Below are 27,692 nucleotides of genomic sequence, written 5' to 3'. Positions count from 1 at the left end.
TTTTGCTCCATGGTCAACTACGACGATCGCTTAGCTGAATTTGTATATTCCGCGCGTTTGTTCACAAGAAATGGATAGCAGGCAATCGTGAAGCGTTTTCTGCCTTCGGAAACAGTCAGCGCAAACGCCGGCCGCGCCTGCCAGCTCGGCACACTCAGCGGCTCGAACCGGCGCAGACCACGGTAGCAACCGCTTGTCGCTGCTCTTCTGAATCAATCCGATCGTTAAAATGAAGTTCCACATGCGAGAAAGTAGGTGTTAGTGTGGTGAAAAATTGTGCTAGGGATTGTTGTCAGGGCTTATTTTAAAAGCGGCGATCAGATATCTGCCGCGATGCAAGCCTACGCTGACCGTTCGCGCGGCGCGCTATGCGCCGACCGGCCGAGAGATGACAATACCTGCGCGGAAGCATCGAAACAGGCTACGGAGATGTCTTGGTCACCGATCGTTCAAACGGCAGTTATAGCTTAAATAAAGTTCCACATGCGATGAAGGGGATGATAGTGTGGTGAAAAGTTGTGTTACGGATTGTCATTCGCAGCTGCATAGATAGCGGCGATCAAATATCCGCCAGGATGCTAAGCCTAAAGTTCCCACCACCCGAGCCGGCCTGAGCGCCCGAGCAACACAAACCGGTGGCGGGCTCAGCGGGCTCTCATTGGCTGTGGCCTCACGACGATCTCAACGACGGCACGACTGCATCTGGCTTGCCAGTCGCACGTCGTGAGTCTCCTCCGACCAGCGAACTACGCCAAAACAGGTCCTAACGATCTATCGTAACGATCAGTCGCATGCGAATCACGTGCACCAGTCGTACATGTGTCCACCGCTTAACCTTCAAATTGATTGGGGCTGCACAAGTACGCATTACCAATAGGCTAAAGTTGATTTGTGCACAAAGTTCGTGTGCGTGTAAGAGAAGGAGAGGGTAACTTTTTAAACTCTGAAGCCCAAGAAAGCCTTTCTGAACAGCTGAGTATCTCGCAGTTTTTTAAAGTGAAATGGTTAATGCGATGGTCTCTGCAAGACATTGTTAGAGTGAACTAGAAGTATTCACTCTAACATTGTGCTGCAGAATGTTGCAGGCTGGTATCTCCTCAGCATGGGACTATTGAGAAATGCACGAAAGCGGATAAACCTGTTCTATATTCGCACTTTCCAGCGAATATAGGTGGCGCGACGGGGTATCCGAGATGGAGGACGGGACGATGATAGGGACGTTATGGTGGCTAGGGACGTCGCGTAAGCGCGCGCGTCTGGAGGAAAAAGCCGATCCGGGCCCATTAGTGTCTCTTCAGACCATATTTACCCTTGCTGATGAGCACGAATGTGCTTTGTCGAAGGCGAATCAGTTTATAACGCCAGTCACACAGTGTTTTGCGGCATCAGGGAGGCCACCGATGACATGCTGAGCATCGAGGGATAGTGCCTACAACCGAATGGCGTCACCAGCCAACCGCACTGCGTGAACGTTTCTTGGCACTGCAGGTTCTATAAAGGATGCTACACTTCCATTTATGCTCGTAAAATTGTTCAAGCAGAGCAGCGTTTTGTTATTGCCACTTGCGCAATTGTGTCGGGCTAAGTGCGAATAATGCGAGTAAATTATAATTTTGTGGGCTGTTTTTACAGGCACAGATCCAACGGCGTTTATGCAGGTTACAGGTAATAATAAAAATACCGAAACTAAATATCAAACGCCGACGCCTCTACGGCAGGGCCTGCTACATCCGCTGTGCTGTGCTTTCAGCGCGCTGTCGGAAACGACGATAACAAGTTTATTTATTAGAAACACCTACATCGCCTATTCCTGTGAGGGGTTTGAGAAAGAAAAAAAGCTGCAAGTTCAGAACAGTAAGTTCAGAACAGTAAGAGAACGAAGCACAAACAACCCCACAAAACACAAAATTCAACTGGAATGCAGCATTTTTTAAAAGAAACCAGCACGTTAATAAAAGAGCAATGGCGCTCTCCTGTTGGTTCTTGGCTTCACTTCCTTCTCGTCCGTGCACATAGGAATGTTATGTGGCGGCATGGCGTCTTTCTTCAACCACCACTTCAACCGCGGTTTAAGTGGCTGCAAACCAACTATTCATAAACGACACATTCAACTTGCACGAAAAACACTCCACGAATAACAAGAGAGCGAACTAAACTTAGGGATATTGCTCCAGAAGAAGTCAGCTTTCGTGAAGTGACTACTGCAAACCCCATTGTGTTGCCGACACCTTTTCCAATGCGGAGCATAGTTATCCAAACCTTTCGGGCTTTTTTATCTCTAGGAAAGGTATGAACGCTGGCTTTTCCCGGCACTGCATGATTTCTACACTGCGGTAAACAGCACATTCGATTGCTTTTTGGTTTTGCGTTTTCGATCCCCACGTATGCGAACGCTCCGGCTGGCTTCGCCCGGGACGCCGATCATCTACAAACAGCTTCGAAAAAAAGGCGCGCGGCGGCGCCACCATTGCTGGAAAGTGCGAATCTCATTTAACGAGCTATTAACGTCAACAGCAGTAGTTCGTTTTGTGGAAAATTCGAAAGTACAGGACAAAATATTTATTTAGCAAATTGTTTCTTTACATAGGGTGGTTCCCTTTTTGGTGAGCTTTTTAATAAACTCTTTTTTAATGCATGATTTCCGGATGAACAGACTCCGATGAGAAGATGGAACAAAGCTAAACCTGCCGCGCATGGATGACTCACAATATCTTAAAGGCAGGTTTGTTATCAAACTTTGATGCTTGCTTTTGAGCTGACTCAGTTCCAAATGTTTGTGGTCCTCGCTATGATACTGTATAGACCAGTGACAATCTTATGCTGCGAAAGACAGCGGCTCTAATTTTTTTAAGTATCTTTGAGCACTGAATACACCTTCAATACTATAAATCTAGTGCTCATTGAAAAGCAGTGTTCTCACTTGTACTCGCTCTGATCACTTTCTGTGACGACCACGGTTAATGAATAGTGATCAGCTGCACCAGCTGTCAGCAGTTGACTGAAAATTTTAATGGAGCATGTTACAAGAACAAGTAGAAGTCATTGCGGTGCTGCTGATGTCCATTAACATAGATGTGCACCCAGGTCGTTTAACTGTTAAAATTGAAACTTGGGCTTTCAAGCTCCTGATTGTCCTGGAATCTCCCTTTCACCCTTGGAAGACATTTAATTCTTACGGTTTCCGCGTGACAAGGTTGTGTGAATCATATATATTAGGGGGGGGGGGTGACATTGAGTGTGGTCCTGACCAACCTGATTCCTTATCGCTTATGCCAACACCGGCAATGGTAAGTCTAACTTCCTGGGCAAGGAAGAGGTGAGCGTGCATCTGCCACGTTTTTTTTTTTTTCGTTTGGCTGGCCTCAACTTTGAGGTTGGAGAAAACCCTTGAGGCCACAGCATCACCACCTCCTTCAAAAACATATTGCAATACATGGAGGAAAGAATACTCCTCCATGTTGCAATAGCAGCCTATTTAAACGAAAATGCAGAACATAAATCTGAACTGCTGAATTTAGTATTAATTTACCTTCTTTGGCTTCGTGTTTAGTGGGATCTATTAGCAACCCATTAGAAATGAGGTTCAGCCTCGTTTCCTGTGAGCATTGTCTATTTTCCACATTGGGCTTTGTTTATACTTGGTAGTGTGGGCACTGGAGGGATCCAGCTAAATTCTGACCACCTGCAGATGGCGCACGTTTTGGTTTCTCACCTTCACCAGAAAAATGACCACCAACCGTGACTGACTTGGCGCTCAGCAATGCACTTTTGGCCAACTAGAGCATTCGGCCTCGGCATATCCGACCTGTCGCAGAAACCGTTTTTCTACACACCCCATGTGCACAACACAGCCAGTGCTTTTCTGGAGTTCTGCAGGTCCCCCAAGCATTTCTGTTGAGCATGTCCAAACCGTGCTTGAGTATGTTGAGCATGTCGACCGTGCTTGAGAAACCAGGATTCAGTTCAAGCGGGATCGAACTCGATCGCGATTGAAACTGCCGTGTAGCAGCGCCCGATCCGGATCTACCCAATCGCGATTGAAAGTGCCTGTGTGACAGGGGTGTAAGCATTGTTCATACCAACAGCTTCATTCGGCAAGCTTATGCATACTCCCAGTAGTGATACGTCCATAAACCTCATCTTAGACATCATTTCAATGTATTGTAACACTGACATGCCATGGCGTCGACACTCGCATTTCTAGCGATGAAACACTACCTTCATTACGTTGTACAGTAAAGCCCGCTCATATCGAACAGTGCGAGGATTGTAAAATAGTTCGATATCGCAAAAATTCTATATAGAAAGTGAAGAAAAAAAAAACTTAAATGAGAGCAATCTTGCCGACGGAGTCACGAGCTAACGCCGAGCTCTTACCACCCTGCAGTTCACTATTGATACGACACTTTCTCGGAAAGAAAACATTAATTTATTGGGGCGGACGAACTGCGCGAGTGTAGGCTGCTTCTTGAAGCACAACGCGTTGCTGGTGACTGCTTGCTCTACAGTATCTAAACAGCCGACAAGCACAATACCGCTGCCCTCAATGGCACTGCAGTATCGCCGTAGCAGGGCCACGGCAGCGACGGCTTCGCTCGTGCTCGGAAGCGGTACGGAGTCCTCGGCGTCTTCGACAGAGCGGAGACAAGCATGGATACAGGCGAATAACGGCGAACCCAGCGAACTGAGCAAGTGCCGGCAGCAAGTGGCGCGAACTTGAAGTTCGGTGACACCACATTCCACAGCGCCCAATATAGCGCTTTCGACTCCATCGGCATGCATGCGTGGAGCTGGTCCATTCTGCCACGGCAGGTTTGGACGCGCCCGAGATCACGCGGAAGTCGCAAGCGACACCTGCCCTACGGCTGCGCCAATGTATTTCGGGAAAGCCTGCCCCATGCCTAAGGAGAGCGAAAAATCCCGCACGGGAGAGTTCAATAGAACCATTGTGAGCAAAATCGCGTTCGATATAAAAAGTTTTCAATGCATGTAATTTTTACCAGAATTATACAAGGGTTCGATGTAGACAATAATTCGATATATCCGTGTTCAATATAAGCGGGCTTTACTGTATGTGCACATACTTTGTCACTACTCTCAATTTATATCACTATATGCATTTACCAGTTCTGTCTCGATCAGTCTCTTCCTGGCAATTCTTTAAATACAGTCCTACTGAATTAGTTTGCCGGTTACACACAAAAATACTTAAACGAAATAGGTTGCAATGGCTATTGCTAGACAGTTGGGGCCCTAGAAAAGTCCAAATTGACATAAATTCCTCACAGACTTTTAATTCAAAGAAAGGCACTTGCATCAATGGCGAGACAACCCCATCTAGCATGCACGAAGCAAATGGCAGCTTCAAGCGACGAGACAAATTACACGAGCAAAGATTGTTTTCTGTTTTTTTTATTCCTTACTTCACCAGTCCACAGAGAGAGCGCCGTCTAGTGACCAAGCAGGCGTAACAGCCTCGCCAGTTCCAAGAATGTCCCAGAGTGAGTTTAAATCGGGGACGCCAACGTGCCAAAAGCCCTTCCCCGCCATTTCCACTACAGTTATCACAGAAGGTTGGCGAAGGGCGATTCCGATCGGAGAAAGGTTAGAGCCGTATCAACATGTACCACAGGTATCACAGTAAGTCGGGGAGAGTCGTGTGACATGTGGACATATGGGACAATAAAGTTTACATCAAAGGGGCCCTGCAACCGCAGAGAGCGAAGCAAGAGAACAAAACCGGAAGCTGTACAAAAGAGAGGAAGTGCAAGGTGGTTAAATGGAAACCCGAGAAAAGGTAAAAAAGACGGTAAGTGTTCAGTAGTACACGTTTGGAACAAGCAGCCTTACCTAAACTTTAACACTCCCAACTTTCTCTCTAAAATTTCCAACATCCAACCATGAGCCACTCATATTTAATCAAACACCCTATGTACACATTTACAAGTACACACCAGCATAAAGTACAAAGCTTTAAATAAATATATAGCGACATAAAAAAATACAGCTGTCAAGTTATTTACCACGTTTGACTTAGAGAACAAATTTTCAAAAGAAACAACAATGAAACCCTTTTGAATACATGATTGAAAATAAACATCAAAAACAAAAACTTCAATTCGAAATCGCGCGTGGTCGCACCTAACGTTCTCTTTTCCACCCGCCAAGAACTGTCTGACCACCGTTCGTGAGGTTTCCAATTAAAATTTCGCAACATTTTGTAAATAACGCAGCTGGTGGTGCCAGTTGAGGTAAAACTGCTTGTTCCGTTTGCTTTCTTACAGGCTTGTTACAAACACAAAAAATAAAAACCCATCATCAAAGTCTCACACTAAACAGGACACACACTACTCTGGCAACACACAAAAAGTTTACACAAGCGCAAAATTTCTACAGCCGAAAGTTCGCAACTCATACAGGATACAGCAAAAGCTCGAAAGTTCTAAGTTAATACGGACGTTGTTCAGCAGGCACAAAAGTAACTTCTCCTCCAACTTACACAAGAAATCAATCTCCTAAAGAGATCAAAACCAAGAAAACGAGAAAAAGGGTAGGTGGCAATACAAGGTTAATAACGGGCTGTCTAAACTTCGCACAACCAAGTCGACAAACAGGGTCGTTCAAATAAAAGTCGGTCAGAATTGGAGTACCCAGAGGTCTTCCACAAGAGAACACTGCAGTCGAAACCGCTGCTAAGTCTACAGACTTGCGTGTGAATGGCACCCAACAGGTGCCAGTCTCTGTGCCCAAAAAGGCTCTGAATTCGAACAGCAGCTTTCGTGAAACTTCGAGAGGTTCTAGAGCAACACATCCACTCCACAGCACAGAACCTGCAACTTTGACCACAATTTGGGGCTATTCCCAACGGCAAAGTGCAGTTTCGGCACGTGCTAAACAGAAGAGTCGCAACCATAGCTCCGAGGGTGAATTCAGTACAGTTTTGTATCTGCAGACAGTTTCAATCAGGCCAAGCAGGTGTGGAAGCCATCTGGTTTGTCAAAGGGTGTTTCCCAAACACAACCAACGACCCAAAGTTCAAACACTTGTACGCCAGAGGTGGAAACACTAACGAAGCAGCCGCGTCTGGAACTTTACGACATTTGGAAGACACTAGTCGAGTCAGTGCCGACCATTTTCTGACGTAGAGCAAAAAAACCTAGCACAATGCATGCCAACCAAGTCCTTGTACTTATGCGAGAAAAGTTTTCCCGAGTGGACTTTGCCCATGAAAAATTTATGTACTGAAGCATGCCTTGGAGTAGTTAGAAAAGCTGCCTTCACTTCAGTACTCGCATACGTACTCGCACAAAAAGAACGAAAAGTAGAGCAACAACTGCTACTACATAGCTGGAGGCAAAGAATTGTACAAGTTTATTATATAAATTCCTTTCTGATCGTTCTTTTTTTATGGTAGTTTAGCCTGAACGCCACTTTAACTAACGAGCTTTTGCTACATCCTGAAGAGATGGAAGACGTGAATGATAATAGAAAGCGAACCCTGTACCACTTCTACATATAGTCAGTAAGCTCCGGAAAACATCAACCTGATGCAGTGGAAAGGTCACTCACATTTCCTTTGTACTGTGAATGTACCAACAGCACTGTTGTTAGTGAGAACAAAATTTGAACAGCCACATAACCACCCAGTGTGCAAAAGTGTAACACGAAAAGAAGGGCGGAATGCTAACACACGAAACATTTAACGCAGAAATTTCGTAAGTAACAAACTCGACGTGCCACACAAACAATTTCACAAAAAAACCGACACATAGAACTTAACTTTGGTGAAGCACCCACAACACGACAGACATAAAAACACCCGAAACGCGTACTTACACGCAAAAAAAAAAAAAAAGAACGAAAAATGTTGCAAGAACTATTACTACACAGCTCTGGGGGCAAAGAATAGTACAAGTTTACATAAATTCCTTTCCGGCCTTACTGCCAACTTACGCAACTCAAAACTGGCAATACATACGTACAACTTCTCGGCTATACACGATAAGTTAATGCGGCATTCGACATTTGAATGCAAGCAGCGCAACTGTACACCTCTTGGCAAATCTGTCCCATATCAACAGACCACATATACAAAGTGTCAAACATATTTGCCGCCATTGAGCCCCGTATGTTTCCGCAGCAAACAATGGACGTCTGTGGCACACAATAAAAGTGCCCGCAATGAATGCACTTCGCAAAACAGTGTGTACCTGTTATTACAAAACAACAAAACTGCCGAAATTGGTGCTGAAGCCACTATTGTCAATGTCGGACATGTTATGTACAATACAAAGGCACCAGGGCTTGCAAAAGTGGTCCAACCCAGCTCACATATCGAGCCGTAGTTGTGGTGTTCTTCTACCACTAACCACTACGGCTAAAACTTGGCTTTAAGCGTGTGCACACAAGTAAAGCTGACAGATATGACAGCCAACACACTTGAAACCTAAATATAATTGTATGCTGCTTTTATCGCTCTTTTTTCATTGTAGTTGTTGAAACCAAGCATCATCGTATCGGGAAAGTAATTGATGAAGCTTTTTCTTACTTTATTTTTATAAGGGAAACATCTTATAATCTTTAGGGACAGGTTGTGGGGAAAAAGAGAGAGAGGGAAAAAAGGAGGTGCTCTGAATTCTGCTAGTCTTTAACGCGGCACACCGCAGCAGTGAAGGCGTAACAGGCGGCCAACAGCACGCTCCCCTGTAAACTATATACATATATCGACACATATTTATATAAAGGAAATTGTGGACGCAAAGGCTTCACAGTTGACCCCACTGAATGATATCTGGCCATCTCGAGGTGAAACCAATAACCGCTATGCCTCCAGCTTTCAGCAGCGTCAGCGAAAACCAAGCCTCGTCTATGATGAAGAGATAATGCCTCCTGGAAAGGCTATAACAACACACAAAAAACAGCACAAACACAAGACCAGAACATGTTACAGAAAAGTTACTCATAACTGCATTCTGCGTAACCAAAAAACAGAACACTGCCGCAGCCAAGAAATTTCTTCTGCCAAGACAAGTGAGATACAAAACTTTGCCTCAAAAACGCTGCCAGAGCACGCCTGTTTGGACGTGTTATTGCACGGGTATATAATGAAATGCGCAAGAACAAAAGGACACAAAGTCGCGGCGCAAAGACGTTTAACTCCCTCATCTTTTCACAAGAACAGAGCAAAATTGTTGCACGCGTTTGGCTTACAATGAGCGATGCGTGCCCAGTCTACGCTACACTCACATTTAGGCTTAGCTTTTCTAAGCTAACATTATAGCCCTGGCTGATGTCAATGACCTTTCAACATTTCCTTGCTCACAGCTGTTGTCAGAGTGTTCTAAGAGACTACTACATAAAATGCTTGGAGTGTCAGCTCAGCGCTGGGGTTTCTGTATCTGACAACACACACACATACATAACAAGCAAACATAAAAAGAACGCTAGTTTAAACTTGTTAGCGCCAATAAACATTCTTTCCCCACAGCTTTTCACTAGGGCAGCTGCAAAAAGTAACAATGTTAACTGTGCCTTGTAATGTGCAGATGAAGGCATTCCTCAACAATGCAGCAACAATTCTGAGGCATGCCAAGTTGTCTGCAAAACGAAACCTTCACAGGGAAAAAGAGACACAGAGAGAGAGAGAGAGAGAGACAAACACACAAGACAACTGACATGACAGTCTTACAACTACAAAGACGCATGATAATTGAAAGAAAAATAATAGTCGTAGTGCCATATATTTACTTTATTATAAAAATTATGTATATACTATTTATACCAGGGCAAATTTTCTTCGCCGACCAGCCCACAAAAGGCATCCAGAAATTGAGTCCATCCGAAGAACCTTCAGGACTTTCTAATGAGTATCTAAAGGACGTATATTCCAATCCGTCATACTTTCGCAACAAGCGCAGTGACTTTTAAAAAACGCACTACAGTGGACTGGTTTCAATTGAATGTAAGAACATAGCGAAGCATCAACAGCCTTTAAACGAGAGGACAAGGCCCAGAGTTCTCAGAACACAACAGTCGCGAAACTCCGCTTTGGAATGCGGACTGTGCAAACACCCCTGATTCATTAAGGCCGAGTGGAAAGCGTACTGGTGTGGCATCAAGGGCACAAACCCTGAACATTGTGAAACATTTACTTAATAACACAACCTAATAAAACAAAGCTCACTTTCAAATTAGAAACTTTAAATTAGGCAACCTTTACTCAAGTTTCCAAGTTTTTTCTTTTTTTTATGACTTACAGCAGTGGTTGCAAGCTTTTGAGTACTACTACTAAGAAAAATTGCGCTTAAAAATTATACAACAAGAAGAAACAACAAACACTGCACTTCCTGTCGTATCGTTTTCAGTATTGTTTTTCTAAGCAGCACCACACACCAACCAGTACTACTACACCAACTTTCCGTTGGCAGATGGCCGGCTAATCAACTTTCCCCATGCAGGACCCCAGCAGAGGAGGCAAACTGCAAACGTGTGCATTTCAAGCAACTCTGGACCAGGAGGCCGTCGTTCTAGGCGTCGAAGATGCGCACAATGTGCTGTATGCGCCTCCGGCAAACAGGGCAGGGCAGGTTGTTCCTCTCGAGCGTCTTGGCACACTTGTAGCAGGTCAGGCGGTGGCCCAGCCTACCGTGGACCAGGACGGCGCACTTGGGCCGCACTAGGCAGATGGTGCACATCTCGGTGGCCGCGCTTGCCGACGGGGACACCGAAGCCGAATCCAAAGCTGAAGCAGTGGTGCTGCAGCTGGGCCGGGACCAATCCGCCTCTTGCGAAGCCTCTTGCGAAGCCTCTTGGCTCGAAGCGGCCGTGGTGGCCGAGTTCGGGCCGCTTGACAAGCTGCCCTCGCTGCCTTGCTGCAAATTGAGGAGAAATGAAAATTGGATGTTCCATGGTGCACGGTGCTGGGTTTGTGTTAAAGAAAAATTAAAGCCATTCCACTCAATGTGAAAGCTGTCAGAAGTGCCGCGCAGTGATTCGCCATAATGCCGTTATGTTATCCGCTCACTCCTACCACCTAATGCGATTAAAATTTCCCGTTTTCACAGTGCTCGCGTGCCCCCTCCCTGAAACTGCGCCAGCGGAACTTCTGTTCTTTCGGTGCCTGCTTTTTCTCTCCCATATGCCGGCGTTGCACTGCCATTTTTTTTATCGCTTGGGTTGGTAAAAACCAACCCAACGAGCGTTCCTAAAAGAACGCGGGTGCTGGCGGCTAATTACGTGTATATTGCCTCCTCAAATGTAACTGCAGTTTTCTTTGTGCTAAACAACGGGGAGATGTATGACAAGCGCCAGCCGTTCATGAGTTTCGAACGCTTATAACTACATAAACCGCTTGGCTTTCGAAGCCTCTGTGCGACGCCGCAACACCATCCGCGACGACGGAACGCCGCGTGGCTCTACTAGGGTCCAGCGAGCGAGCTACGACAACAAGGCCAGCCCCTAAAGTGGTCTGCACTTAAAAGGTCCCAGTGGTGCTAGGAATGGCCAAGGGTGCTGCGCTTGTGGCCGATTCATTGTGCTCTTGTACTGTACCAAGACTTGTCACGCGTTTTCTTTGTCGGTCATCATCACCAGCAGCAGCAGCAACCCCCCCCCTGCTTCTCCAAACACTCGTACCCTGCTCGGCCCAAGTTCAACTTCTGCCACCAAACCATTCAATTTCCCTATCTCATCCCTCCATCAGGTCCTCCTCTACTTCTAGTCCCATCCCCAACTAGCCACTCCGTTACCTTGGTGCTCCACTGGTTGTTGCTTCACAGCATCGTATGTCCAGCCAAAGCCCATTTTGGCCACTTAATCTGAACTCTATCCTCCATTGGAGTTTGTCTCCTGGTCACAAACACTCATTTCCTGCCTTAACTTACACATACTATCTTTCATTCTTTGTTAATCAGTTAGCAATCAAGTACCTTTAAAAGGACACTGAAGTGATGCTGGAGGAGTCTTATTGTACAGGCTCACAAACATGTACTGGTACATACCTCTTGTCAAGCAGCCTTTAAAGGGACCCTGCAACACTCTTTGAGCAGTGCAAGTAAACCTGTGCGATGCTTAGCTTACACTACCAGAAATATCTGTGCTAAATATTACACGTGAAGCGGTGAACGCACAAATCGCTGTGAAAGACACGGAAAAACCAACCGCGCTCTCTCCAGTTCTCCTCATTATGCATCCCTGGCATGGCCTAAACGACGTCAATGAGGTCATGGCTGTCCTATTGGCTGTCACTGGTCAGCTTCGTGGCTACTTTCTTGCATTTCCTGTGACGATCCACTGTCGTCGGTTCTGTGTACGAACCTCTTCTATGCCTGAACCTGTAGGCAGTTTTGCCAGTTCGTTTGTGCTTTGAGTGATGAGCGCAATACAGTCGAGTCCCGCTACAACGAAATTCACGGGACACGCGAAAAATTTCGTTATGGCGGAACTTCGTTAATGCAAAATTACTGTTATATGTACGCCAAACGGCCAAGCCGCGAGCGAAACAATCGTCCGTGAAATTTCCGCGATGGCGGGAGGGGGGAAACCAAAGGTTGACATACCTAAGGCGGTCAATAAACTGTCTAACTTCACCAGAGAATGCATTTAGCGTCGCCCTTACACCATTTTCTTACATTGCGGCCAACCGCTAACTCAAAGCTCGTGCCCGGGCGATCGCGAAACACGCATTTTACGGCACATGCACCGCCGCAGTGAAGCGGTTTAAATTATCAAAATTTAACTGTATATGCATGAAAATCAGCAAGTTTGGCAAGCTTACGCTTACCGGAACTTTATTTCCAGAAGTCGGTGAGCCTGGCTTGCTTTCGCTTCACAGCAAGCAACGGCATTACGCGAGCCTCACAGTCAGTCAGAAGAGCCATCGCAATGTCATCGTCGTGTGCTCCTATAACTTTTCTGATAATATCAAAAGCGTCCATTACTTTGGAAGCAGTCGCTGGAGTAGGCGTGTCTTGGGGATCATCTTCCCCGGACGACGAAACATCACCACGCTTTTGCGCGCTCTCGACTATCTCAGCATCGGTCAACTCTTCATACACCTCTACGTTGGCGTCGACGTTAACGAAGTCGTCCAGCTGAAGATCGGCAGCCACAAATCCCTTGTCCTCAAGGTCCATCCACTGTGAAGCGATTAGTGCGTCTTCAGCCTGCTCTGACGCGGGCTCATCTTCGGCTTCGGTTGAGCTGGTCGCCGCTTGGTTGTTCCCAAAACCGCAGTGTTTGAAGCAGTTGAATATTGTTTCGCGCTTCAAAGTGCTCCACGCAGCAGCCATCATTTGAAGCGCCATGTACAGGTCGATCTTCGTCTCTCGGCCAGTTTCAATGTTCAGCAGAAAGCGCTGCACTAACCGGCTGCGGTACGCTCGTTCCAGGCTCACAATCACCCCTTGGTCCAACGGCTGTATTAGAGACGTACAGTTCGGAGGAAAGTACTTCACCTCTGTGTTCGTCAGAACGTCGTCGTCGATTCGATGGGCTGAGCAGTTGTCCAACAGTAAACAAACTTTGCGGCCTTGCCTCTTCATGTCGCAGTCGAAGGCGACAACCCACTCTGTGAAAATTGAGCGTGTAATCCAGGCCTTTTTGTTCGCTACATACTTTACCGGTAGTCCTCGATTGCCTTTAAAACACCGCGGCTTAGCACTTTTGCCGATTACCAGGGGTGGGCGCTTATCTGAACAGTCCATGTTGGCACACAGCAGCACCGTAACTCTCTTCTTGCTGTGCTTCCCACCGTGGCAACGCTGTCCTCTAAAATCAAGCGTCGTTGACGGTAGCATCTCGTAAAACAAGCCAGTCTCGTCAACGTTATAAATGTCCGACGGACTGCACTGCTCAAGCAAGCTCGCGGCACTATCGGAAATCCACTCCGATGCAGCTTCCTCATCAGCGGCCGCCGACTCGCCAGACAGCACCTTGCCAACAATGCCGTGTCGGGTTTTGAAGCGGCCAAGCCACCCCGTGCCGGCCTTGAAAGCGTCGAGGCCAAGCAAGCACGCGTACTGAAGGGCCTTCTGCTGCACAGTGGAATGTTTCTTGCTCGTGCGTCCACAAACCACGTGTAGACGGCCTTGTCAAGCTCGTCATGTTTGGGCAGCGTCACTTTCTTGTGCTGTGAACACGTACCAGAAGCAAGAGCCTTGTGGATGGAGTCTTTGTTTTTCAGCACCGTCGACAGCGAGCTCGGTGAAATGCCGAAATCGTGGGCAATGTTCGCTTTCTTCCTACCGCCCTCTGCCTCGGCAATAATCTTTGCCATCTCCTCGAGAGAGAGAAATTTGCGCTTCTTCGTTTTTGTAGCCATTCCAACCGACACCGACACAACACAGAGAAAATCGAAGATCGCTGTCGCGGCCGTGTGATGACCACGGGTGGCTATGGATTGCAGTGGCTCAAATTCGCACTTTAGATTTGTCTTCTAATATGGCGGCCACTCAACTTCAGTGCGGTTCCAGTTTCGGTTTCGAAAACCTCGTTGAAGCGTGAATCCGATCGTCGCAGCTTTGGAAGGGCCGTCTAATTTGACTGCTCGGCAATGCCCATTTCAGTGAAGTGCCAGTTTCGTTCTCGAAAAGTTCTTTGAAGCGGAAATATCTAATAAAGCGCATTCGTTATTAAGGAGCTGTTTTGTGTTACTTTCTATGGGAAGCTGACGGGGAACCGAAAAACCTTCGTTGTGGCGAAAATTTCGTTGTAGCGGCGTTCGTTGTGGCGGGGTTCGACTGTACTTCCCTTTCAACCAGACCACTCGACAATAAACGTTTATTGCTTTAAAAACACCCTACCAGCCCAAGTGCGTGCTTGCGAGCAGGCACCCATGCCTGCTTTTTTTGTGTCACCAGACCAGAAATAGACCCCTCCACGTTGCGGAGAAAAGGGGAAAACTCCCTGGCCTGTGATATATCGAAGGCACGGAAAAAAACACTGCGAGCCGCCCTCCTCTCTGGGAGAGAGCGCACAGCTTTTGTCGCGTGGTCGAGTTTAGAGGGAACGATTATGTGCGATTTCTCATCATGCGTAATTTTGGTGATAGAGAAACAGATTTTCATAATTCTTGCAGGAAGAGATTGCTGAGACTTTACCCAAAATACATTCTGAGTAGTCAATGGTAAGTGCTGCAGGGCCCCTTTAATGGGACACTGAACTGAATTTTCTCAAGTCTTACCTGGGACTGCATTGGGCACTTTTCAGACGCAACTCACTAACTGGCTATTTCACAGACATCTACAGGCTCAGTTCATGGTTACACGCGGTAGAAGGAAAAGTACCTTACACCATTTGTGGTACCTTCGTTAACTGCCCTAATGATGCCACACAAGTGGGCAATGCGTTTTCTAGTTACGACGACTGCTGTAAAAACTTTGACTTTCAACCATCTCATCGTAAATATCAAGTTGTTAAAGGAGCCATGAAGAGAAAATGCAAGTTGGTTTTATTCGAAAGATTTCGTGTTTTATAGTGCCCCCAGCGCTTGTCCGGATACAAACGGTGCTTTATTCACTGAGAAATTAAGGGGAGACGTGGGTCTTGAAATGAACTTTTTTATTAATTGGTCTGTGATAATGAAAATCACTGTCCATATGTGTTTTGTCTTCCTCATTTCAAATATGTAATTAGTTTTCAAGTGGTATAATTCTTTTTTGAGTTATAAAGAAAACACTAGAGCCTAATTAAGTAATTTCTTACGGGCCTTTAAGGAACTTTTTATTAAATTTTTCTTAAAATAAATGGTATGGATGTGTAGCTTAAGACCTGCCATGCATGCTGAAGCTATTTATATTCCTGTAAAGATAGTTGATTGGATAGAATTAATAAAATTATGCCAAGTACAGTTTTCTGAAAACTTAATGACCTCTAATTACAACTCATAGCATTTATTTGAGGCAAAATGAGCCAATTAAAATAGCTTCAGCATGCAGTTCATTTTATCCCGAATTCAACGGTATAACACTTGTAGAAATCCTTTGAAAAAAACTACCTTAAAACCCCTGTAAGGCTAGGCACATATGCAAAAAAAGGGAAGCTGAGAAAATCGCAGTTGAAATTTTACTACAAGTGACAGTTTTATCTATTGAGCATATGAAAAAAAGAAAGGTTCTAGAATGTAGCTCGCTTTTCGCTCAACAAGAGCATACCAAGTTTGCTGAAATCCATTGGTGGGAAAATTATGAAATCCTCTGTCTACAGATGGCACCTGGCAGAAAAACTGAACAAAAGCAAAGCCAGAACGTTGCTTCAATTTTTATGCTGTTGGCAGCGCGCCGTCACTCTTTGGCGACTAGGGCTCAGGTGCCGATCGTGCACCACAGTTGTAAACGTTTATTTTGTTATGTTACTGCTTCATTTGTAGCAATCAAATCGGATTTGCATCGCGTGAAATGAGTTGCAGCGAAGGGGCTGAACGGAATGCCCGCCACTGTTCTGTAACGTGCATGTGCTTGGCTAGGTGGGATAACCACGTTTTCGGTCTAATCTACTCGTATATCACGGCACTAACGCACATTGTGCTCAGTGCGAGCATATATAATTCCCAAATCGCTCATCTATATGGTAACCTGCCGACAAGGAAGCGCGCGCCGGAGTGCGGGCCGACCCGCCGCGGCATTGTTGATAACAGAATGAACGCACTTCCCTTGCGACGTCGGCGTGCGGCATCCTCCACTTTATCATTTCTTTTCTTTCTATTTGCTGCCGATCGAAAGATAGACGCAACTTAGTGCCCCCGCAGGCGTAATCATATCGCTACGCTATCGCCTCGGCAGCCCGCGGGGGCGCTAAGCCTACCTCCGTCTCGGCGCCGTTCTCGCGAAAAGTCGTCGTCAGACACGCAGAAAATCGTACTCCAGGCGCTTTTAATACTGCTAGTTCTTCCTTTCAGTTATCGATAGACATATTTACTTTATTTTTACGCCATGCGGGGCTTTTGCCGGTCCTCGCATAGATGAATACATGAGCCGTTGCACTGTGATGAGAGTGCCGAGCAGACGACCCACGGCGCCCAGCCAATGAGGTTGCGCCCTGCGGTCACGTGCAGTCAGTAGCCAATTGGGCGGCGCGTTGCGTCTCTTTTCTACCCCGGTTTTACTCGCAACCAATGGACGAAACGGAGTGGTTCTGGCGGGGAATTGAAAACGAAAAGACGCGCTTTCGAATGAGACCAAGATGGACGCCGTGGGGCATGTAAAACCCGAGGGGCGAGTCGTCGAAAAAATGCTATTTTCGCGTCGAATCTTGGCCGATTTTAGCGGGCGTCGGTGCTATAAATTGATATTATGGCTCAAATACGTACTCCTGGGTCTGGATATTTTGCTAACCGGTAGAAAAATAGCTCTACTTTCCGAAAATGGCGATTTCTAAAAATCGATTTTTTGGCCAAATTTCGGGATTCCAAGACCCGCGTCTCCCCTTAAACAATTTAGGTTAAAATTTTGATTTTCCCGCTCAATCGTGCGTTTTCGTGGTCCCAAGTGACATCACTGGAACCGACCGCTCTGCAGCCTAGAGTACCACGGGCTGCCGAGACGATAGCGTAGCGATATGATTACGCCTGCGGGGGCACTAAGTTGCGTCTATCTTTCGATCGGCAGCAAATAGAAAGAAAAGAAATGATAAAGTGGAGGATGCCGCACGCCGACGTCGCAAGGGAAGTGCGTTCATTCTGTTATCAACAATGCCGCGGCGGGTCGGCCCGCACTCCGGCGCGCGCTTCCTTGTCGGCAGGTTACCATATAGATGAGCGATTTGGGAATTATAAATGCTCGCACTGAGCACAATGTGCGTTAGTGCCGTGATATACGAGTACCTTCATTCACGCATCCGCCGTACAGGGTAGAGACACGTATACGCTGCCGCCGCCATTTTCGGTTGCTCGCTCGCCGCCGAAGCAAGTCATTGTGTCAAAACCACGCTAAAATTATCACCGCAACGCGGTTTACTGAAGAAGTTTGAATCATATTGTATGTTTCGCGTTGCTAGGTCTCGTGGGAAACGAAAAGAATAATGCGTTGAGCCCGTTGACCCAATTGCGGCGGCACGGGACCGTTTAAAGGTTGTCTCCACCCTGTACAGCGGTGTTGGTTTGTTCCCGCGTTTCTTTACGTTCCGTAACCTAGATGGCGCCACCATACCGTGGCAAGCGTTTGGTTTGTTTTTGCCCGCATTTAAACCTGGCTTGTTTTTGTTCTGGGAGAAAATATTCGTTCCCTGAAACAGTGCTCGCTCGACAAATGGGGTCACGTAAGACACCGTTGCTTGCGTCAATCGGCCAGTGTCGTCTGAGACAACCCCAAGCCCCGTAGTGCTGTGCAGCGAAACCAGGCACGCTGTGCGCAGTACGAACAGCAGAACGCATCAGTACTTCTATGTTTACATGTGCTTTCGTAACTTCCACTGTTTGTCCCATCATTCCTATTGCTTTGTAAAGAATGTGCCCTAAATTTAAGCGCAAATCGCTCGTTCGTCTAGTTTGTAAGCTCTACCTAATTTGCGTCTGCTTCTGCCAGCCTCCGCCAATCGCAGAGCTTAGCCCATGTGACATCACAGGTTCTGTTGCGGGAAATGAGCTGGTGGGTCGCATGACCATTCCCGTTTTTCCTAATTATGTAGCTTATTTGAGCGAAGTTTACGTTAAAAGTGGTGTCAGTATGATTCTAACGAGACAATCTTTTGAATGAACCAAACTTGTGTTTTCTCTTCATGGCTCCTTTAATAGTAGCCTAGCAATCCACGGAATGGAGCCTTGTGGAATTGCCAACAAATTGTCGCGGAAAACGCCAGCAAATTGGCGGTGAGGTCAGAATGAAGAAAACCAACGCATTGTCCCTTTTACCATTAAAGGGAGACTAAAGGCTAAAGGAAATTTTGTTTTGACTGAAAGATCATGTTCTGTAGCTCCCTTTTAAGCTTTTGTTCGACGTGCAATGATGCGTTATTTGCTGAGAAATAAGTAAATAAAGCTGGTGTTTCTCTCACCCGCTTCCCTTTCATTTTTTCGGGACGTAGCCATTGCGTCACAAAACAGGAGCAAATCCCCACTGTGGTCTAGAGCGCAAATGCTGGCGTCGGTAGCTTTTACGTCTCCATGCCAAGGTCAACTACGGCAACGTTTCTGTGGCCAAGGAGGCTGGCTTGGACTTTGCTCCCGGCTGTGGCCGCGCTCAGGAGGGGGCCTTCACTTCACCTCGTCTGGCGGTCGCAGCCATCTCACATTATCTTCTCTCGCGTGGCACGAACCTAGCGCGAAATAAACACTCTTCACGGCAGCCGTGTCGAGTAGTCGTCGTTGCCCACACATCCCTGGCTCAAGCATAACGAGGGCAGAATGACGCACGCTTTACGGATTATCAACGGTGGCTTAAGGTGAATGGAAAAGCACAAGGGCGGATCGGTCAGCTAACCACTCACAGTAAGTTCATTTCACGCACGACTATGTTGATCCGGGAGTGCTTTACCGGTAGCAACATATTAAATAAAATGTTACTGCTCCTCCTCCAAGCGCGGAGAACGGGACATTAGAAGGTCAGGCAGGTCACTTAAAGGAGTACTGACGCCAAATTTTGATGCTCAAAAAATGACATAATTGGCTTCAGTAGTTTGTACAGATGCATCACAGAAATTTTTGCAGCGATCCGAGGCCGCAATCACATCTAAAATCGATTTTGATTGTCCAGGCCGCGAGCTTCCACAAATCGGCAGCACTAGTGAAATCGCTTTCGGCGTGACGAAACATCGGCCGGCGTGTCTGGCCGGTTCAGCGTGACGTCACGTAGTCGTTTTCAGAACCGGAAACGATATCCTGCGCTGCTGTTGTCGATGGTATTCGTTTGGGCAGGAGACATGGGTGTAGCTGTGTGAGCAATGCTTGTAAACTTTGCGCCCTTTGCGTGTTCGACGTCTTTGCTCTTCAGTTCGTGGCCGGTGCATGGTGTTCCCTTGCACTGGTGCCGAAAACTTCGCGGTGCCGGCACCGCGCGGTGCGCGTCGCCGAGCTCGCCCAAGTTGTGCTATGGCAAGCTCGCGGAATGCGAAGTACTGCTCGTGGAAGCCTGTCCAAGCAAATCGACGACGTCGCCAAGATGCATTGAAGTACTGCTCGTGGAAGCCTGTCCGAGCAAATCGACGATGTCGCCAAGATGCATTATTATCCATGCGACGACATGCAGTGCTAAACGTGGACTGAGTTCGTGCGCAGCGGCGGCCGCAAGAACTGTCGCCCAAGCCAGCGGGCTCGGCGTTGCTCTGGTCAGCTTGGGTGTTGGGAACTTTAAGCTTAGTACCGTGACGACTATTTGATCGCTGGTATCTCTACAACTGCGAATGACCATCCCTTACACAACTTTTCACCACACTATCATCCCCTTTTTCGCATATGGAGCTTTTGGCGATAATTTCCGATTTAGCGATCGGTGACCAAGACATCTGCCGTGGCCTGTTTTGATTCTAACGCGCAGGTGGCGCCATCTTTCGGCCGCTCGCCGCACCGCGGTGCCGGCAGTGCTGGGTTGGAGCGCCGAACCTCCGCTGCCGGTCAGCGTAGGCTTTTACCATCATGGCAAATATCTGAACGCCGCTTTCAAATTCAGTGCTGATAACAACCCCTAGCACAATTTTTCACCACACTAACATCTACTTTCTCACATGTGGAAGTTCTTTTTGCCGATCAGATTGATTATAAGAGTGGTGACAAGCTGTTGCTATCACGGTCTGCGCCGGTTCGAGCTGCAGTGATATTAAAAAACGGACGACGACGAAGACATCGCCGGCCTAATCGCCTGGCCAAATAAAGTTGCTCTGTCTGTCGGGTGGCAGCGACTATTCAGACGACATGTCGACTGCTCAGGCGAGTGCAGACCATGTGCAATCGTAGCAGACGATGCGGCGAACGTCCCTGATGTCACGGGTGAGATTGTGACGTCAGACTGGCCCGCTTGCAGCCTGGCCTTCGAACGGCCATTTTCCCGCGCGGCGCCCGAATTTGAAACTGGTTGCAATAAACGTGCTATAATTAATTCTATGCTGGCGGCTGACGGCTTTCGGTTCTATTTTCGTAATTACTGGGCCAATAGGTATTCTTTACAGCATAAAAACTGAAAGCGAGAAATTTAGTGTCAGTACTCCTTTAACAGGGTGACTAGCAAATTGCCTAATTCAATGTCCCTGACTTTTCCGTGTTTTTCATGACCATTTTAGTCGAAATTCCCTGACTTATACAACAGGCGCCATTCTATGGAAATGGTCCGTGAAGCATACAAAAAGCGTACAGAAAGCACATTCTATTGTAGGGAAAAACACATTTGTTGCAAGTGCCCTGATTCTCAAATTGCACTTTGATTAACTTCAGTTCGTTCAGCTTGTGGTTTGCTTGCCTTCAGTTACGGCTTCAGAGAGTCTTGCGGGATAGAAGCTTCAAGTCGCGCTTCAGCGAGCACCTTTTGCTTTTTTTCTTGATTGTCCTGGCTCGACATGCAACGTGAACCAAACGTTTTTGCACGCGATTCGGGCGCGTCGGCGTTGCGCGTGCGATTTTTTGACGCCCGCGTTAGCGATTCGCGCGCGCGGCAGCTTCTGCCTCGCTCAGAAAATGACGCGCGTGGCGAGCGGTAGTGGGAGGAGCCTGACGCCTTGCGCCAATGGGGAGCCGCGCGCCTCATGGCGGCAGTTTCGAAGCGCTCGAGACAGCCGGCTGGCTCAGCCAGAGATGTTTAGGCTTACCACCCCCGCAGGTGCTGCATGGCGCTTTCACAAGCGGCGAGGACGATGTTTTATAGTACCGTTTTCGCCCACATTATAAGCTCCTTTGCCTCACAAACAACTTCGTGCGTGCCTTGTGCGGCATTTTAGAGAGCGCTTAGAAGCGGTCGCTCGAGCTCTGCGGACGAAGCCGCCGCTTATTGCCGCCACCGGCAGCACCGCGCACAGCGTGCGGGTGGTTCCGCGGCAGCGTCGGCGCGCCTGTGCCGTGTGCGGCGCTTTTTCGCGAGCAGAAAACGCCGCATGCGGTTCACGCTAAACCATGTCATGTTCCTTTTTGATTATGTAATTCTGGCTCCTGATGTCATAAGAAAGAAGTTCTTTCAAGATTAGCTCCTGAAAACCACTGCCTTTTAAAATTCGCTGGAAAAAAAGCGCGTTGTGCGTGTGATTTGGGCACGCCCGCACGCCCGAGTTGCTGCACGCGATTCGTGCGCGGTATTTTCACGGCCGCGTCGACGATTTCGTGCATGCGGTGGCTCCTTTCCTGCACAAGCGAGTTTGTGCCTTGAGTAGCATTTTAAGATTTTAATAAGCGGTAAAAGCGGCCGTTGGAGCTACCGCACTACTTTGCGACCGGTGCTGCCGCCATGTTGCCGGCGCCTGCCGCTCGGCACACACCGTGCCGAGAAAACGTTTCATGCAAATCACGCTTTCGTCGCCCGCGAACGTGTTGCGTTCGCGTAACTTCTTGGGGGGCTCCAACACTGGTTTCCCTTATTCTAAAACAGTGTGGGCAGGCCCTGAAGTGGTTTTCCCTGACTGGTACTACTTCATTGAAAAATTCCCTGACAATTTCCCGACTTTTCCCAGTGGCTCAAAATTCCCTGACTTTTCCGTTTTCCCGGTCGCTAGACACCCTGGAAATTTCAACCTCTCCTCTCAACATTTCCTGCATTTCACTGGTACAGCAAGTGCTGGAACTGAGCCGGGTGGGTCATTGAAAAGTACTTCTTGCAAACTTCACGAGGTCACACTTTGCCTTCACTCACCGAAGTGCCCTCTTCGCTGCTCTTGGAAGCCACCGACTTGGCGCTCTCATCCGAGCGCGACGCCGGCCGACTGCCCTCCTCCTGCTCCTCCTCCTCTTTGGCGGCGCTGCCGATTTGCTGGACCTCGATAGTGGTCACCTGCAGCGAGGCCACGCTCTTCCCCGAGGAGGACCGCTTGCCCGCGCGGACCCTGCGGCGCTTCTTCTGCGGCGGGTGGCGCTCGGTGCGGTCGGGCAGCCAGCCGAAGCGCTTCTGCCAGCAGGCGGCGCAGTAGCGCTGCACGGCCGACAGGCCCCGCATCTCGCACCGGTTGCCACACAGCCGGCACTGCCACAGGTCCTGATGGGGAAACGGGAAATAGGGAAAGAGGCGTCAACAGCTCCACCCTTTACCCTTGTCTGTTTTCACTAACAGAAGCCTACTCAAAATACCAGCCACCTTTGGGACTTCACTGGGCATACCATAGGGTTTTTCCTGTTTTTCCCGACTCCTGTTTTTCCCGACCTGTTTTCCCCGTTTTTCCCGACTCGGAAAATTCGGAGTCGGAATTTTTTGAGCGACATGGCGGTGAATTTATTTCACTGTGTCATCAGCAGCAGCTGATTTAAGGGGACACTGCTCTTAAAACAGCTTTCTTTAATTTTAAGTAAACTGTGAAACTTGTCAGTCTTCCTGCTTTTTTTCCACTGATTTCAAATATACCACTATTTTTTGAGTTAGTCAATTATTTACCAAGATAATTAAAGAATTAGTCATTTTTGGAGAAAAAATAGACAAAACAGTGCTAGTCATGAAGCTGTAATCTTTATATTTTCAATACTATTGACCCTGGTGTGTGCAATAAGAGAATCGGTTTTGCGGTGCCCCGCTTGGAACTAATTTTACAGCTCATTAAACTTTGGTGTTTGAAATGGGCACTCAAAATGGTTCCTTGCCACTGCTGCAACCACAGTTTATTCAGCTGTAAAATTAGTTCAAAGCAGCACATCGAAAAACTGATTCTCTTAATGCACACACCAGGGTCAATAGTATTAGAAAATATAAAGATTACAGTTCCATGACTGGCACTGTTTTGTCTGTTGTTGCCCCCAAAATGACTAATTATGTATAATTATCTTGGTAGCTAATTGACTTACTAAAAAAATACTGGTATATTTGAAATCGGAAAAAAAAAAGCAGGAAGACTGACAAGTTTCACAGTTTACTTAAAAATTAAAGCAAGCTGTTTTAAGAGCAGTGTCCCCCCTTAAATCAGCTGCTGCTGACGACAAAGTGAAACAAATTCACCGCCATGTCGCTCACAGATTTTTGTTTTTGCTCCTCTCATTAGTAACTGCAGACGAGCTGCCATTTCATGCGGTAATTTCTGCTCCAATCAACACTGGAGCTGCTGCTTGTACATGACTGGATTTTGCAACCGAATGCTGCACACGCTTCCCTCCTGTAGCGCTTTCTCCCTTCCAAACATCTCCACAAAAACACTTTCATCTGTGTTGTTCCCAGATAGGGCATTTCTTAGGCCACTGGACTTTCTCTAGGTTCTGTAATGATATGCTAAAACCTAAACTAGGTATCTGCACCACTGAACCTTTTTGTGCAGAGCACAGGGCAGTTCTGCGGTGTGCATGACTCCAGAAACCATCCGTAGAATGAGAAATTGGCAGCGGAACAATTCCGATGTGGCTTGGATCCGACACAAAACAAGAGCAAGGCACCCAAGTTCCCGGCAACACATATCCAAGCTAGCTAAAGGGATTGAATAACTATTAAAAAAAAAAAAAGAAACGAGGACACCTTCCTACACAACAGTCACTAGTTAAGAACTAAGCTTTACGCTTCGGGCCTTATCAAACCCCCTTCCTTTATGTTCCTATGCATTTCAGCGCCCAGCCAGGTTCCTAGAAACCCTCGCACGAGAATCTTATCACCTGAGTGCGTGTCGGTACAGGTTCGTTGGTAGCGTATGTTTGATCAGCATCTCGGCTCCTCTTGTGACCGGCAGTGGTGTTGGTTTGCGACTTCTCTGTTGCAAGCATAGATGGCTAGATGCTTGCGCGTAAGCAGTTGCAGAGGCTCTAGTCTGGCTGACAATGGTGTCACTCTCTTCATTCACAGAGCTGGTTGGAGTCAGTGCCGATGATGTTGACAGCTTGGATGGCTTGGCGAGGTTCGATTGGCCGAGGGTGCTGGCACACTTGAAGCCGGTCACAGCAACCGGTCACAGTCCTCAACCAGTCAACAACTTGTAGTGTGCTCTTCAAGAACCGTGAACGATGACTTCAAAGTTGAAAGGCTGCACTCGAGTTCAGTAACACAGTCGTCGTACTTCCCTCAAATGATGTGCCTTTCAGGTGGGAACGTGTCACCATTTTCCCACTAATTTCGACAAACGAATCAGCGAAGTTAACGGCAGCATGCCGCGACACCCGGGAACTAAACCTTAACGAAGGACGGTCAGTTTAATGGTCCAAGTGGTTAGAAGGTAACAAAACCTCTTTATAGCGACGGCCCTTTGGCCATCACTGACAGAAAGCACAGCTTTCATAGAAGCCATGAAGACAAAATACAAGTTTGTTTTATTCGAAAGGTTTCGTGTTTTATAGTGCCCCCAGCACTTGTCCGGATACAAACGATGCTTTATTTACTGAGAGATTAACCAATTTAAGTTGAAATTTTGTTTTTCCCGCTAAATCGTGCGTTTTCGTGGTCTGCAATGACATCACACGAACCGACCACTCTGCAGCCTAGGGTGCCTTGATTCACACATCCTCCGTAGAGGGTGAAGACACGTATACGCTCGCACCACCATTTTGGGTCGCTTGCTCGCCACCGAAGCAAGTCATTGTATCAAACCGCGCTAAAATTATTGCCGCAACGTGGTTTACTGGCGAAGTTTGGATCATCTTATGTGTTTTGCGTTGCTGGGTCTTGTGGGAAACGGAAAGAACAACGCGTTGAGCACATTGACCCAATTGCGGCGGCACGGGACCGTTCAAAGGGCGTCTCCACCCTGTACGGCGGTGCTGTCATTGAGGTACCCTACGACGGCGTTCACGTGTTTGTTTACGTTAGTGAACCTAGATGGCGCCACCACACTGTGGCAAGCAGTTTTCTGCCTTTGGTTTGTTTTTTAATTGTACTCAAACCTGGCTTGCTTTTATTCTGGGAGAAAATAATCGTTCCGTGAAACCTAGTGCTCGCTCGACTAATAAGGCCACGTAAGACACCGTTGCTTGCGTCAATCGGCCAGTGTCGTCTGAGGCAACCCCCAAAGCCCCGCAGTGCTGTGCAGCTAAACCAAGCATAGTGTGCGCAGTACTAACAGCAGTACGCATCAGTACTTCTATGTTTACATGTGCTTTCATAACGTCCACTGTTTGTCCCACCATACTTATTGCTTCAAAAAGAATGTGCCCTAAATTTAAGCACAAATAGCTCGTTCGGCAAGCTTATAGGCTCTGACTAATTTGCGTTTGCTTTTGCCAGCCTCTGCCATTCGCAGGGCAGGTTTTGTTGCGGGAAATGAGCGAGTGGGTCGCATGGCCATTCATTTTTTCCCAATTATATAGCTTATTTGAGCGAAGTTCATGTTAAAACTGGTGGTGTCAGTACGATTCTAACGAGGCCGTCTTTTGAACGAACCATACTTGTGTTTTGTCTTCATGGCTCCTTTTTAAGCACAGTGGGAAGTCTGACTGTCACCGAGTTCATCTACACTATACTTGACAGAACAGCCAGCCTACTATAGTACCTCTGCTCACAGCGACCACACGTAGCAAGTCTGTCAAATACGGTATTCCCCAAGGTGGCACTTCTCCACCCTGCTGTGCATTTTTCCGTCCCACTTACAATTCTGTCACGGCGTGACGAGTTGCTCTTTTTTTCCGTGGGACAAAGTGGTTACCGAGACTGTTTTACCCCCTCCCATATTTACAGAGCAGTTCAGAAGTCCCCGCGTTTCCCGAAGACATCCACACTGTCCACGGCTTTTGAAGGCCCGAAGCGGCTCTGGTTCTCGTTTTCTTGGAAGACCGCTTTCTCGGTGGCACGGAACGGAAGCCGGAGGTCTAGGCAAGTCCTAACGAGAGTCGGGAAATAAAAAAAAAAGTGACGGACAAATTCAGATTAGTGTTACGTGTCACAGAAAGAACCACGACGGATGGCATCATACGGCTGTGGAGTAGCTATCTGCGAAAAAGTACAGACACCCTCCGTGGTGCAACGAACCAAAAACCACCTTTGCGGCCTTGGCCAGTTGCACAATGCTGCGGACTGTACGAAGTCAAGCCAAACACTTTGATAAGTAGACAATGACTCTGACCCCCCCTACCACAACACGTGCGGAGGAATTCTTTGAAACTGAAAACGCTCAGCTCCCGTCCACGCTGGGAAGCAGGTTTTCAGAGGCCTAATTCCCAACTTTCGTAAAGCATGAGAGTGAGGGTCTGCAAAGCAAACCGGACATTTCTCAATATAGGTACCTTTAATACACATCAAACTTCGATATACGACGAAACGAATAATATTTCCCCAGAGAGGCAGAAAAAAAAAAAGAGAACTAGCACGATAAGGACCCCAACCAACAATTTGTTTTTTACAGACGTTCGCAGCTCCCCCCAAAAAAAAAACAAGTCCGGTTGTGCTTGCACTCCTTCCGATGTATCCATGCATTCCCCACAAGCTAGGGGAACCACACTCCCAGTCCCACAGGCTGTTCATCTTCAGGCTGTCCATCTCCAAACTTACGGGCTCGCCGATCTCCGAGTCGGACGAGTAGCTGTCCGAGGAGTCGGCCCAGAACTGTGCGTCGTCGTCGACGCACAGCACAATCTCCGCCACGCCCACCTCCTGCACACACCACACACAACACCCTCATGTCACGACTGTTTTACTGTATCTGCCGTGGTCGTGCGAGTTCACACCATGTTCGTTGTT

General features: G+C 47.5%; 1 protein-coding gene across 6 annotated transcripts in view; it reads right to left on the bottom strand.

Annotated features, from left to right (window-relative positions):
* Positions 1 to 5,387: 5,387 nt before the first annotated feature.
* LOC144141165 (E3 ubiquitin-protein ligase Mdm2-like) overlaps positions 5,388 to 27,692 on the bottom strand; it is a 48,940-nt gene continuing 26,635 nt past the window's right edge. For 5 of the 6 annotated variants that reach the window (XM_077672713.1, XM_077672716.1, XM_077672714.1 and 2 more), the window contains 4 exons: positions 27,504 to 27,605; positions 26,692 to 26,835; positions 22,758 to 23,096; positions 5,388 to 10,871 (listed from right to left, as the gene is read on the bottom strand). In XM_077672713.1, the coding sequence (XP_077528839.1) occupies positions 10,527 to 10,871; positions 22,758 to 23,096; positions 26,692 to 26,835; positions 27,504 to 27,605 (930 nt within the window). In that variant the 3' untranslated portion in view covers positions 5,388 to 10,526. The remainder of the gene's footprint in view (positions 10,872 to 22,757; positions 23,097 to 26,691; positions 26,836 to 27,503; positions 27,606 to 27,692) is intronic. The other variant, XM_077672717.1, reaches the window with a different exon arrangement.

Source organism: Haemaphysalis longicornis, unplaced genomic scaffold (assembly GCF_048455015.1).
Source record: "Haemaphysalis longicornis isolate Haplotype H1 unplaced genomic scaffold, Haemaphysalis longicornis Haplotype H1 scaffold_6, whole genome shotgun sequence".
NCBI classification, from domain to species: Eukaryota; Metazoa; Arthropoda; class Arachnida; order Ixodida; family Ixodidae; genus Haemaphysalis; species Haemaphysalis longicornis.
This window is presented reverse-complemented; position numbering and strand designations above follow the sequence as displayed.